The sequence below is a fragment of the Nannospalax galili genome, unplaced genomic scaffold, assembly GCF_000622305.1.
Source record: "Nannospalax galili isolate Female #2095 unplaced genomic scaffold, S.galili_v1.0 scaffold430, whole genome shotgun sequence".
Classification (NCBI taxonomy): Eukaryota; Metazoa; Chordata; class Mammalia; order Rodentia; family Spalacidae; genus Nannospalax; species Nannospalax galili.
Genome location: NW_008328607.1, coordinates 1,666,583 through 1,679,397, shown reverse-complemented (window position 1 = coordinate 1,679,397; position 12,815 = coordinate 1,666,583). Strand labels below are relative to the sequence as shown.

The 12,815-nt window shown below is 40.1% G+C and overlaps 1 protein-coding gene across 1 annotated transcript in view; it reads right to left on the bottom strand.

Annotated features, from left to right (window-relative positions):
* Positions 1 to 235: 235 nt before the first annotated feature.
* The window catches only part of Cog3 (component of oligomeric golgi complex 3), a 62,836-nt gene continuing 50,256 nt past the window's right edge, over positions 236 to 12,815 (bottom strand). The window contains exons 20-23 of the mRNA XM_017796695.2: positions 11,517 to 11,592; positions 7,063 to 7,190; positions 6,019 to 6,117; positions 236 to 2,061 (exon numbers count right to left, since the gene is read on the bottom strand). Coding sequence (XP_017652184.1) covers positions 2,032 to 2,061; positions 6,019 to 6,117; positions 7,063 to 7,190; positions 11,517 to 11,592 — 333 coding nt within the window. The 3' untranslated portion in view covers positions 236 to 2,031. The remainder of the gene's footprint in view (positions 2,062 to 6,018; positions 6,118 to 7,062; positions 7,191 to 11,516; positions 11,593 to 12,815) is intronic.

Below are 12,815 nucleotides of genomic sequence, written 5' to 3'. Positions count from 1 at the left end.
GACCATAGTCTGGTTCCCAACACCCATGTGATGGCTAACCACCTTCCTTAACTCCAGTTCCAAGGGATCTGACATTCTCTTTGGCCTCTACAAGCACTACACTCATGTGGTACATAGACATAAATGAAGGCAAAACACTCATACACAAAAAAATAAATAAAAAAATAAAGAATCCACATACATACTAAACACATGACAACAAAGAAGGAAGCAAAGACCTTTATTTTTAAAAAATTCATTTATTAAAAACAGCAATTTCTAGCCAAATAATATAAAGCATTTTAAATTATTTGAAAGTATATACATTCTGTATAAGTAAACACTTGAAACTGTACAGATTTAAACAAATATTCATTTAGCAAACAAGTTGAATCATTACCACCTACCTAGCACTTTGTAAGGTGTTCGAGTGTTTCAGAAACAAAAAATCAAAACACAAGAACAAGTGCCATTAAATACTTTTATCCTGAAGAACACGCTCTGCTATGTACATCAATCTACTCAGTCACAGTACTGTACAATAATCATGCCCTCATTTCTTTGGAAAGGCTATTTAAACACCCAATGTACATATAATACACAAAACTGGATATTACAGTTTATCACATTAGATGTATTTAAAACAGTAAATACAATCTTTCTAACTCGTTCATTTCATGGCAAAGAAAAAAATATGGACCCTCTTACCTTCTGCCTTCCCAAAATATAAAGTAATATGCTCTACCAAGCATTATCCACCACCAACTGAAACTGGGTTGAAAACAAGTGAGCTGTTCTATCAGGATGGGTGACCCACTGTGCAAGAGCCTTCAATAAGCAAGAGAAGCTGCTACCATCATACAGTCTATGCCATCTGGTCGCCAGCCCCATTTCAGAGCCCTCAGCAGTGTCCTACCCTCCAGACGGGGGTTTGAATAATAATTCAGAATTCTTTCTGAACCAAGAAGCAGGTCACATTTACTGCAACACCAGGAACAAAGCCAATCTAATCCCAAATTCAAAAAAGAATCTTTAGGAAAATTCACAGATGTTCATAATCCGTGATCCTTGACTGGTGTGGTGGTTTAAGACATGGGCAGTGTTTGTCAGACTTGGGTATACATGTGAAATTTGTTTGGCTGTGGCAGGACTGGGGACCCTCTAAGGCTAGCACCTAACACAGCATGGGCAGCCAGAGACATACAGGAGTGCTCATGTTTCAGAGGATGGCTGCAGCCAAAGGCCCCAGCATGTAGAAGGCCAGCAGCTAAGTTGCATTCAGAAGACACGCAGCCTCCCAGGGCTCCTTCTCTCTGGGAGGTGCCAGATTTAAGACACCTTCACTGGTGATTCCGATCCACACACTGGCAACTGTGGTATGCAGATCCACATTAGTGAGACCACACCTACCTAGCAGTTCAAGGAGAGGTGCTGGAATCTTACACAAGGCCTTGGCTTCTTTCAACTGCCTCACATCAAGCCCACAAGATAATACCTTGAAGTCCAAGAAAGCAAGATGTCTTTCCAGAAGCAACTAATAAATCCCAACTCAACTTCAACATGGCAGGGAGAAACATTGCATTTGAGTATAGAAATACGATTTCTCCAAATAAACAGTCACTGTGGAATGTTCAGTGGGTCAAAGTGTTGCAGTATTTCGCAGAGGAGCACTTTACTTATAGCAGCCTTCCAGTTAACTGCATGTCCATAAACTTTCCCTACACTATCTATTGTAACCTATTTTTATTGCACAATCCTTGTGAAGGAACATTTCACTTCAAGCCCCTGTGGCCATCTCCTATAACTCTCCATTTCTGATAATGAGGCAGCTACCCCTGCTCATCAAATAATCTTTGGCGTTTTGATGTCTTTAAAAAGGAAACTGATCTTTCCACACTTGGCTTAGGGTTCCTCCTGTAGGCAGCACTGAGCAACATGCCTGTGCAGTATTCAAGGACAGTCCCACGTAGCAGACCTCAGCATCCTGTACGCTGCAGGTTTCCTCAGGCCTCTCCTACAGGGTAGACTGATGACACATGTGGCTCAGCGGGCTTATTTAGAAACAGACAGCAGGAGGTTGAGCTGAAAAGCAACAGAGAGGGCTGGATTAGTTTCACTGTGGGCTTCTCTCAGAAGTGTCAAGAGCCACAAAAGCATACAAAAAGAAAAGGCCTGAGACTTTTACAGCCACTAGAAGCCCTGCAGGGTGGACACATCACTGCCAAATTCAGGCCCTCAAGTCACTTCCAGTACAATGAAAATGGTGGGGAAGTACTCCAAGCTGACAGGCAGAAACGCATCCACACAATCACTCCACCTTTTTCTACTCAGTGTTTCAGGAAGAACTGTTGTAAGCTGAATTTTTTTTTTTCCCCAAAAGTTTTAATCTGTGTGTATGTCTGTGTCAGTACATGAGTATCTGAGAATATGGGTATGTAGGTACGCATGGATGTCTGCAGAAGCTAGAGGGGTCAGATCCCCAGGAGTTGGAGTTACAGGCAGTTATAAGCCACTGGACGTAGGTGCTGGGATCAAACTCAGGTCCTCTGGAAGAGTGGTACATGCTCTTAACTGCTCAGCCATTTCTCCAGTCCCATAAGCTGAATTCTTTAAATGACATTTTTGTTTGTTTGCTTGTTTAAGACAGCAATGCAGCCCAGACTGCCCCAAAAATCAAGATCCTCCTACCTCAGCCTCCTGTGTTGGAATTTATTTGGGTTTTTTTTTGTGTGTTGGTTTTTTTGTTTGTTTGTTTTTTGAGACAGGGCCTCCTTGTTAGTCCCAGCTGGCCTGGAACTCACTATGTAGATCAGGCTGGCCTTGAACTCACAGAGATCCGCCTGCCACTATGAAGTCAAGCATGACCTTGAATTTCTGATCCTCCTGCCTCCGTCTTCCAAGAGCTCTGATTATAGGCATACATCACCACACTGGGTTTATGCAGTGCTAGAGATCAAACCCTGGGCCTCCTGCCTGCTAGATAAGCACTCTACCAACTGGGCTTCATCCCCAGCCCTTACGTGATGTTTTAAATGTCCAGAACAGGCATGCTACATGAGTTTTGAATCACACATTCTCACAAACACAGGAGCAACTTCAGATTTGTCTATTAGATAACATGCCACTAGATAATGGAGGACTGGGACACCACAGCCAGGTCACCCCAGCAACAGGAAGGGAGTGACCACCTAGGCCATGAAAATGAGCTGGCTAGGAACCTTCTACATAGTTCAACTGCTCTGGTAAACACTGTCACCTTCCTCTCTTCTATGAATGTGTGTTGCCAGGGGAAAGGAGACAATATTATCTGTGTTTTTGCTGCCAGAAATACAAAATCTGAATCTAATTGTGAAGAACGAAACATCAAATTGTTGGCCAGTCTTCAAAATAACTAGCCTGTCAAGGTCAAGAAAGGCTGTGGAGCTTAGAGGTTGAAAGAAACTAAAGAAATCCGATCCCTGTTGGCAGCACCTGATTGATTCAAGACTGGACCGAGACCAGGGAGGCTATAGACAATACTGTTAGACAATGATGAGTATGAACTGCGGATCAGATAAGGTATCAACACTGAATTCCCCACTTCCCCACTCCGGTAATTGTACGGGAGTGGGATAGTAAAAGAGGATTTCATTCTCAACAAACACGCTAAAGTAGCAAAGAAGCAAGTATCTCCTACTTCCTCTCAAAGGACTTGGAAGAGGGGCTGGAGGGAGAGCTAGAGGGAGAAAGTAGGAGTTAAAGCAAACAGGAGAGTCAGAAATGGGGTAAAGAATACAAGGAAGCTCCTTACACCATCCCTTCACCTTTTCTCTAAGTCTGAAATCACAACAAACTGGGGCTGGCATTTAACTCTGGAATGTTCCCCAAAGGCCCTGATGCTACTGAGAGGCGATGAGACTTTAAAGAGGCCCACAGGAAGGGGGCCGTGTCTTTGAGAGCTGGTGAGACGTAGTTCTCCTCCTCTTCCTTTTTGCTTCTTCACCACAAGGCGAGTTAACTTAGCTGCACCACATGCTTTCACCACAATCACTGCCTCAATCACAAGCCCCAAAACAACCAGGCCAGCCAACCATGGACTGAAACCCCAAACTATGAGCCCAAACAGACTTTTCCCTTTGTAAATTTATTATCCTGAGTGTTTGTCAAAGTGATGGAAGAATGACTACCATAATCAGCTCCTGTTTATTTCAAAGATTTATTTTCATTATTTTTATGTATGTGTACTTGTGGATATCTCTGTTATGGGTATGTATGTGCATGTGAGTGGAAATGCCCATGAAGGCGTCATATCCCCTGCAGCTGGAGTTACAGGTGGAAGTCACCCAACGTGGATGCTGGGAACTGAACTGAGGTCCTCTGCAAGAGCAGTATGTGCATTCTTAACTCTCCAGCTCCAAAACTGGATCTCACGACCCAGCTATACCACACCTGTTTTTATCTAACTGACTGCGACTCTATCTAACTGAATGGTCTCTCCAATTCATAACCACTAAAGTCGACTGAGCTTTCTTCCTCAAACCTCACACCTCCTCCCCAGTCTCAGCGACGACCTTACACTTTCAGAAACTTGAAGCTCTGAGATGACTGCTTCCACAGGATCTCATCAAACCCACCACCTCCCGCATCTGTGCCCACACACTCAGACTTCTTTTACATGACTAAGCTTCCGCATGTCTCCTAAGCACTCCACTCTGGCTGCTCCTGAGTCACATTCTCTACTCAACACATTTTCTCCTCTTTTTATCTTCCCCATGAATATATAAACATGCATGTCTCCTATCTTAAAGAGAAAGAAAAAATAAATACATGGATAAACCAATAGGTAGCAGAAATGGTTATCCATAAGGGATGAAGGAAAGGCTAGAAGCACTAGAAAACAGAACAAGAATTCTCCAAATTTACCATATGCTACAATTCTGACTTGGGAACCACATAAATATTCTACATAATTCAAAAGCAAAATCAAGCCAGTGAGAGGGCTCAGTGGATAAAAGGTGCCTTTCACCAAATCCAACAACCTGAGTTCAATCCCCAACTATCCACATAAAGCTACATGGAAAGAAAGAAGTTTCAACATGTGCTACAACATGGGTAAGGCTTCAAAACACGCCAAGTGAAAGATGCCAGTTAGGAAAGGCAGTAGGTGACTTCATTTAATGAAATATCCAAAAGCAAGACTGGTGGGGACAGAGGACCAGAGAATCTGCCAGCTGGTAAGGGGTTTCTTTTAGGAGTAATGAAAATGTCATGGAAGGAGACAGTGCTGATGGCTGTACCATCTTACATAAATAAACTAAAAACCACTAAACTCTATAGCTTAGAAGGGTGAATTTTATGATACGTGACTTGTATCTACTAAAGAGGACCCCATTTCTCCCTCCAACCCTCTCCTCATTATAGTAAAATTGCTCAAAATATCCATACTCACTGTCCCTCCTCCCTAGTCTCTTCTCATACTCACTCAGACTCTCAACAACCCGACCCCTTCCAAACTTCTTTCGTTCTTAGCACACACTAAATTCTTAAAACTACAGTAAACATAAGAAATAAAATATTATAGGCTAGTCTTTAATACATAACAGGTATTCAATAAAAATTTGCTGGCTGAACTGAATAATGAATGAGTGCTAACACAAACTTGCTTCACCTTCCGGTTTTTTTTTAAGATAAGAAAAAACTTCTAGAATCAATTCTAATTCCTAAAATAACTTTCATTTCTGGCACTTGAATATTATTATGTCTATCTCAAACAAAATGATTCAGCAAGAGAACTGCCGGCATCTGAGTCTGCTGAACAGGTCATCCATCTTAAATACAGCTATGCTCATTATTAGAATGGATTAAAAACATTACTAGAACTCTAAAATTATTCTCTAAAGCTAGAGACTGCAATTCAAAGTTTGAATTCTTGCTCATCAAAATAAAAATGTAAAGTCTTTTATATTAAAACTAAAAACATGTTTACTCAAATATATTATCTACTCAAATAAAATAACCAAGGGGGCCTAAAGGTATGAAAGGACTTCAGTCTATGGGTACCTGCTCCATGGAAGGACAAGCAATGATCTGGATGTCTTCAGGGGTGAACTCTTCCTTCAGCAGAGCATGGAATTTCTGGAAGACTTGCTGAATGTTATTCTTAGAAGGACAGTAGATCATATCAGATAAGCCAGAGAATATATGCACACATTATAAACAAGCAACATTAAGAACATTAAATCATTTGACAAAATGTATAGAGGAGGGCTGGAGAGATGGCTCAGCGGATAAGAACACTGGCTGTTCTTGCAGAAGACCCGGGTTCAAATCCCAGCACCCACATGGCAGCTAACAACTGTTCATAACTCCAGTTCCAGGGGATTTGATGCCCTCTTCTGTCCTTCTCAGACACTACGTGACATGGATGCACTCACACACGCAGGCAATATACACATACACGTAAAATAAAAATAATTAAAAAATGTGTAGAGGAAATAATTTTTATAAGATTACTGAAGACATGTAACTTATACTTTAATATTTTACATTCTAGCACAAACTGATGGACTTATAGAAAATTCCTAGAGACATTAAGTCCTATCCCCCCCAGAGAATGGTAAGTCTTCACAATTTCTTACTCAGAAGATAATAAAGTTTCAAGATATATAAAATGCATCTTAAAAAAAAAAAAAAAGAACCAACCAAGGCCTTGGGTAAAGATGTGAACTCAACATGAACTGGAAGTTATAAGTCTTAAATTTGCTCTGACACTTAATCCCTTGGTGGCTGTTGTAAGCCATTTGTTGCCACTACTTACTAGTAAAATGGGGCATAAATCCTGAAATGCTGCTCTCTGAGTGATAGACCACAGTGCAATGTACAGATCTGATTTTTTATTAATTTCTACTTTCAAAATTAACATAAAAAAATTTAAGACAAGTGAGCAAGAAGAAGGACAAAGGCAGATGTAGGCTCCAGAGCCCTTTAAAAATCACAATGATTATTAACAATACTAGAGCCTTTTGAAATGTCTAGTAGAAGAGAAACAGTGAGAAAAGCACATTTGAAGTTGCTGGCCAACACTCACACCGTCACTGCACTTACCCTAACAGGCTTAAACAGGATGAACTCAGTGTCTTTATTGGACAGGTACAGTGACATGCTTCTCAATGTCAGCGGCAGCTTCGCTTTTATTGTCTTATAAGCAGTGGCCACAAGGTCATTGACCTTTACTACAAAGAAATTGCCCTTGTTAATGTCACAAAGAAAAAGAAGAAACATTTCCATTTTAATTCAGAGAGGAACACAGAAAAATAGCAAAGGAAAAGACTATTTCCTCAAAAGAATTTCTTTCACATTTCTTGCTATTTATCAAGTTTAATCATAAGCCCTCTAAACATTCACTAAGTATACACTATGTACAAACTCTAACCCCAAGAGCTAGAGCAGTGAAAGAACTCCCCCAGCTCGCCTCTTTTGGACATTTGCAGGGGCTATAATTTGTACCTTTGGAATGTGGAGATAAAAGGTGAGGTTTAAAAACATTAAGTTACTTTTAGAAAGTCATTAGCAGGAGTTACTTAACAAGAAACAAGTTTCTCATAGGCAGAACTGACTCCCAGGTGGGTGTTCTCTGTCTTGAATCCTCCAGAAGATTTCCACATATTTTTAAGCAGAACTATATATCCACATATTACACTCATATTTTATTATCAGAAACAGAACAGAATTCTAGAAGTTTTTAAGTAAAAAGCTATGTACCCAGGTGTAGCACCTGAAAGAACTACATGGAAAGTGTAGTCAGCCATCTGTGTGAAATACTTGAAATATCTAGACAGCTGCAAAGGAAAAGATTCACAATCCCCAAAATGCTGACCTCACTCAAAGTTAAAGACATACAAATTAAACCAATGAGATACTGGCAAAGACTATAAATACCCATGTTTGACAAGAGTGTAGGGAAATAGGTCAGTGGCCTCCATATCCTTTGGTTCTACATTTATGGATTCAACCAACTGCAGGGAAAAAAATTTCAGGAAAAAACTACAAGCATTCAGGAGGCCAAAGAAGCATTATCATCATGAATTTGAGACCAGCCTGGGTAACATGTGAGATCCTGACTCAAAATGAAAACCAAAAAGAAGAGAGCCTGATGGATACTAAAGGACAGTATCTTTATCAGCTGCTGATGGGAGCATAAAATGGTTCAACCACTGGTGCTGTGTGCAGAGGGATAATTAGGAAATACCTTGCAAACTGAAAATATACATACTCTTTTCACTTAACGTTTCTACCACTAAAATTATCCTAATTATCCTATTTTAATACTCAAAAATACCAAGATATGTGTGGATAAGAACTTTTATTTTTTTCTGTCTTTTTGGGAAAGGGTCCCCTGTAACTCACTATGTAGAATAGGCTGGCCTTGAATTCACAGAGATCCACTTACCTCTTCCTCTGCTGGGATTAAAGGTGTGTGCTACCATGCCCAGGTAAGAACATTTATTAAAGAGTATATGAGAAAATAAACTAAAACACGTTGGATATACTGGTATGGAAGGGCTGCAAAATACATAGTAAGGGGGATGGTACAGTCTCATCTGGATGAATTTTTAAGCCCATATTGTTGGCACGCACATGTGTGTGTGTGTGTGTATGTGTGTGTGTATGTGTGTGTGTGTAAGCGCGTGCGTGTGTATTTAGGGAAAGAAGCTATAATAGTGGTTATCTCTGAGAGGAAGACTAGTTTGCAGTTGGAGAACAAGAATTATTTTTCTCAGTAAAAATGAATTTTAAAAATTATTTTTCATTTTATACCTTTTCACAGATCAAATTTATACCATGTAAAAAAATTTTAATTGAAGAGAGTTTGAGTAAAAACTCTCAATGCTCTCAAGAAGAAACAACTCAGGGATTATATTTTCATTAAATAAATGAGGCTCCTTTGAGGCATTTCTTCCCTAGGTTCCATCATCACTAACACACTTGAGGGATTACTAAATCAGACTTGGAAGCTTTTGATAAGCACAAAGCAGGTGCACAGGCTAATGAATACAGCACCTACTGACTCCTAAAAAGATATAAACGAACAAATTGACATCCTAATTTATAACTCATTCTCTTATAAGTGTGGTCATCATGACATAATCCCCAAGAATCTGACCAAGGCTCATGAACCATTAGCCAGGGCTTAGGACAGAGGGGCTCAATGGTCCCTAGGCTGCCCTCCACGATCACCTCAGGAGGCTCATAAATTTCTCTGACATTGAAGTAAGAATTTTATGCACCAACTTCACACTTCCACTGTGGTCAAAGGGGCAGAAGATATATCTACAAGAATGCCTGAACCTGCTTTGTTACAGTCACTAAGATCCCACTTAGAAAGAAACCAAATAGGTTAAATGACAAAACAGCAAGCCCTGTTCTAACCTGTCCTTTTGTCATCTCCTTTCATCTACTGCTTTATTAATGGCAACTCTGGTAAAACTGAAGCACACAACACCCCTAACACCAAACTGTTTGGTCTCCACTTGAGAAAATAAAGGCCTTGTCTCAAGAGAAAGAATCTTTCCAATTGGGAAAGAACAATGCATTCATTAATTACGCACCTAGTCCCTGGGTTCAGCTGTACTAACATGCCTATGCCTATTTGCTGGTGCTATCCATTTTTAAAAAGATTTATTGTACCTCAGAGTTTCATTTACATAAACATTAAGGATACAAACCTGGGAGGCAGAGGCAGGCAGATCTTTGTGAGTTCAAGGCCAGCCTGGTCTACATAGTAAGTTCCAGGACAGCTGGTGCTACAGGGAGACCCTGTCTCAAAAAAAGACAACAACAACAACAACAACAACAACAAAAGAATACAATACAAACCAGCTCTCAATTCTAAATAAGCATTATAAGCCACTAAAATCTTAAGCCAAAGGCTCCAATTAATCCCAAGATCAGAAGAATTCCTCCAAGAGGCATGCTGCATTAAGGACTGCTAGGTGTGCTTCCTGGCTGTGACGAAAAGAACGCATGGTCAACACAGTGGCAGCCTGTGATCAGAATTTCCAGTACTGTCGGGGAGAGGACCTACTTTCTGTCTTTTGACAATATGCTGCTGCATCAAGTGTGCTCTGTTTTCAGCTTTCAATCTCAAACCCAATGCAAATGTTTAGAATAGTGAAGAGGATAGAAGAGTCACTGACTCCATCATGGTAAACTAACAGCCAAAAGTACATCCTCAAAGAGTACATGAGGAACTTCTGAAATATAACTCCGTCTCCTTTCAAAAGCAACTCTGTCTATACATCTTCCTAAGAGACAGCATTAGCTACATCTTGCTCAACATCAAATCAACCTGAGGCATTTATAATGACCAAAATTTCTCGAGACAGGGCAGAATTTGTATGTGGTATAAAATCTGACCTGTGAAAAGGTATAAAATGAAAAATAATTCTTATTCTCCACCTGCAAATTAGTCCTTTCCTCAAAGCCCACCACTCTTCTAGCTTCTTTTCTAAACTGTCTGTGCTGGAAATGTGGACTTAAAAATTCATCCAGATGGGGCTGTACCACCCACTTTGCTCAAAGAAAATACATATCTGATACAACATTCTTTCACTATGGAAAGTTGATGGTGTTATAAAAGCTGACTTCAGATTAGGTGCCCATAGCCGTCAATCTTCAGGGAGAGAAGTCAGATCTCTCATTATGAGCAGAAGCTGCCCTCCAACTCAGATGCAGCTTATCAATAATTCACACACCATTCCTTCACTATTTTCTCATTTTCAGTTTCAAAATAGGGGGTCAGAAGGCCAGAAATATCAATGCAACAAAATTTATTCTGGTTAATGGTAACTGAAAATGCCATAAAAATGTACCAAAAATAATATAGAAAGTTAGCCCTGATTTTAAACGTCTCCTATCTAATGCTGAAGAATCCATCTACCTGCCAAAAAGGTAAAAGCCTTTAGCACTTTTAAAAACAAAAACAAAAAAAAAAAAACAAAAAACTTTCCACTTAGGAAAGACCACAACTGGAAGCATCCCAAGCACGTCTGCAAATCAGGCAATGGCACCACCTGCCAAATCCAACTTTTGACAAGTTTTTTTTTTTTCAAATATTCAAAATTGTCAACAGAGGCTGTAACCTGGAGAAAAATACGGACAAAATAGTGACCCAACACTTCTTCATGTGCTTGAAAATAAGTGCATTCTCTCCACAATTTCATTCTGTGAAATGGTATTTTCATCAAAGCCTGAACCCAATGAATAGCGAATACACAGAAACCTGCAGACTCAAAACGTTTTCACCTAAGCTATATGTTATTTTTAACCAAGTAACCATTTCAAAACTTCTTCCTTCTTGGAATAAATGTTTGCTGAGATGAAAGTAGTGCTGGCCAGTCAAGTATGACCTGTCAGCTCCAAATTGCATCTCATACTGACGCAGATCTAGTATCCAAGAGTAAGTAGGAAACCAACTGCAGGCTGTCACAGCCAGGACTACATAAATGTGAATTAATAACATCCTAAAAAAGAATTCCAAAAGAATAAAGTCCGAATACCTGGTTGTGCCCAAGGCTGTTGTGAGAGGGTGTACTTGGGGCCTCCCTGGGTGGCCATTGTTTTTAATGCAGAGACCTAGTAGAGGAGACAAAAGCAGAAGCTTCGTTTTACCAATGACAGGCAACAGGTATGCTGGCAAAGGCTAGTCAGCACCACTTACACCCAGTAAATAAAGCAGACTGGTTACCAAATGTGCAGCTCTAACAAAAATGCATCATGTCTCACAATCCTTTATGCTAGTTTCTTAAGCAAAACTTCTTTGTGATTTCAAAGCATATGTCACCCTGCCAAGAGCAAAAAAAAAAAGCCAAAGTCCCTTCAGGCATTCTGCCTGAAACATTTTTGGATAGGAAGGCAAAAATGAGGCCCTACAGAAATGTCAACACAAAACCAGTCCCTTCTAGGAGGACTGTTGTATCAATTCTAAGTTATTATCATGTGTTATTAGAAAAGTATCACCCATAGGTAAAGGTGGACCACAGTCTCCTTTACATACTGTAAGGATTTTCTCTCTCTTTTAATTACATTATAGTCAGAGAAAATGTCATTAAAACAAGCAACTGGGCATGGTGGCACATGCCTATAAATCCAGCATTTGGGAGGCCAAGTTTTGACATTAGCTGAGCTACAAAGTGAATCCCTATCTCAAAAAACAACCAAACAAAAACAAAAAGAATTTCTTTTCTACCATACACAAAAATCACTTCATTGTAATGAAAATACCATGTAGTTATATTAACATAGTCATTTAAACAAATACTTGCCCAGTCCTAAACTCTATACAGCTTAATGACCTTCTATGCAGTTAGAATGGCCATCCTGACGTCATGAAGCCTCATTTAGAGTCTTAGGTTTCCACTATCAATTACATTCTTGTGGGTTTGTGGGTTTTTTTTTTTTTTTTTTTTTTGGTCTTTTTGAGAAAGTCTCCCTGTAGTCCCCAGCAAATGCTGGGATTAAAGGCATGCACCACCACACCCAGCTCATCAATTACATTTTTATGTACTTACCCACCACCAGAAAACAAAAACCAGAGTTAAAATTTTAAAAAACATAGCTGGGTGTGGTGGCACACGCCTTTAATCCCAGAACTTGGGAGGCAGAGGCCAGTCTGGTCTACATAGTGAGTTCCAGGCCAGCTGGGGCTACAAGGGAGACAAAAAGAAAAAAATTTAACCAGGTATGGTGACACACGCCTTTAGTCCCAGCACTCAGGAGGCAGAGGCAGGTGGATCTTTGTGAGTTCAAGGCCAACATGGTCTACATAGTGGACTTCAGGGAGCCCCTGTTTCAAAAGA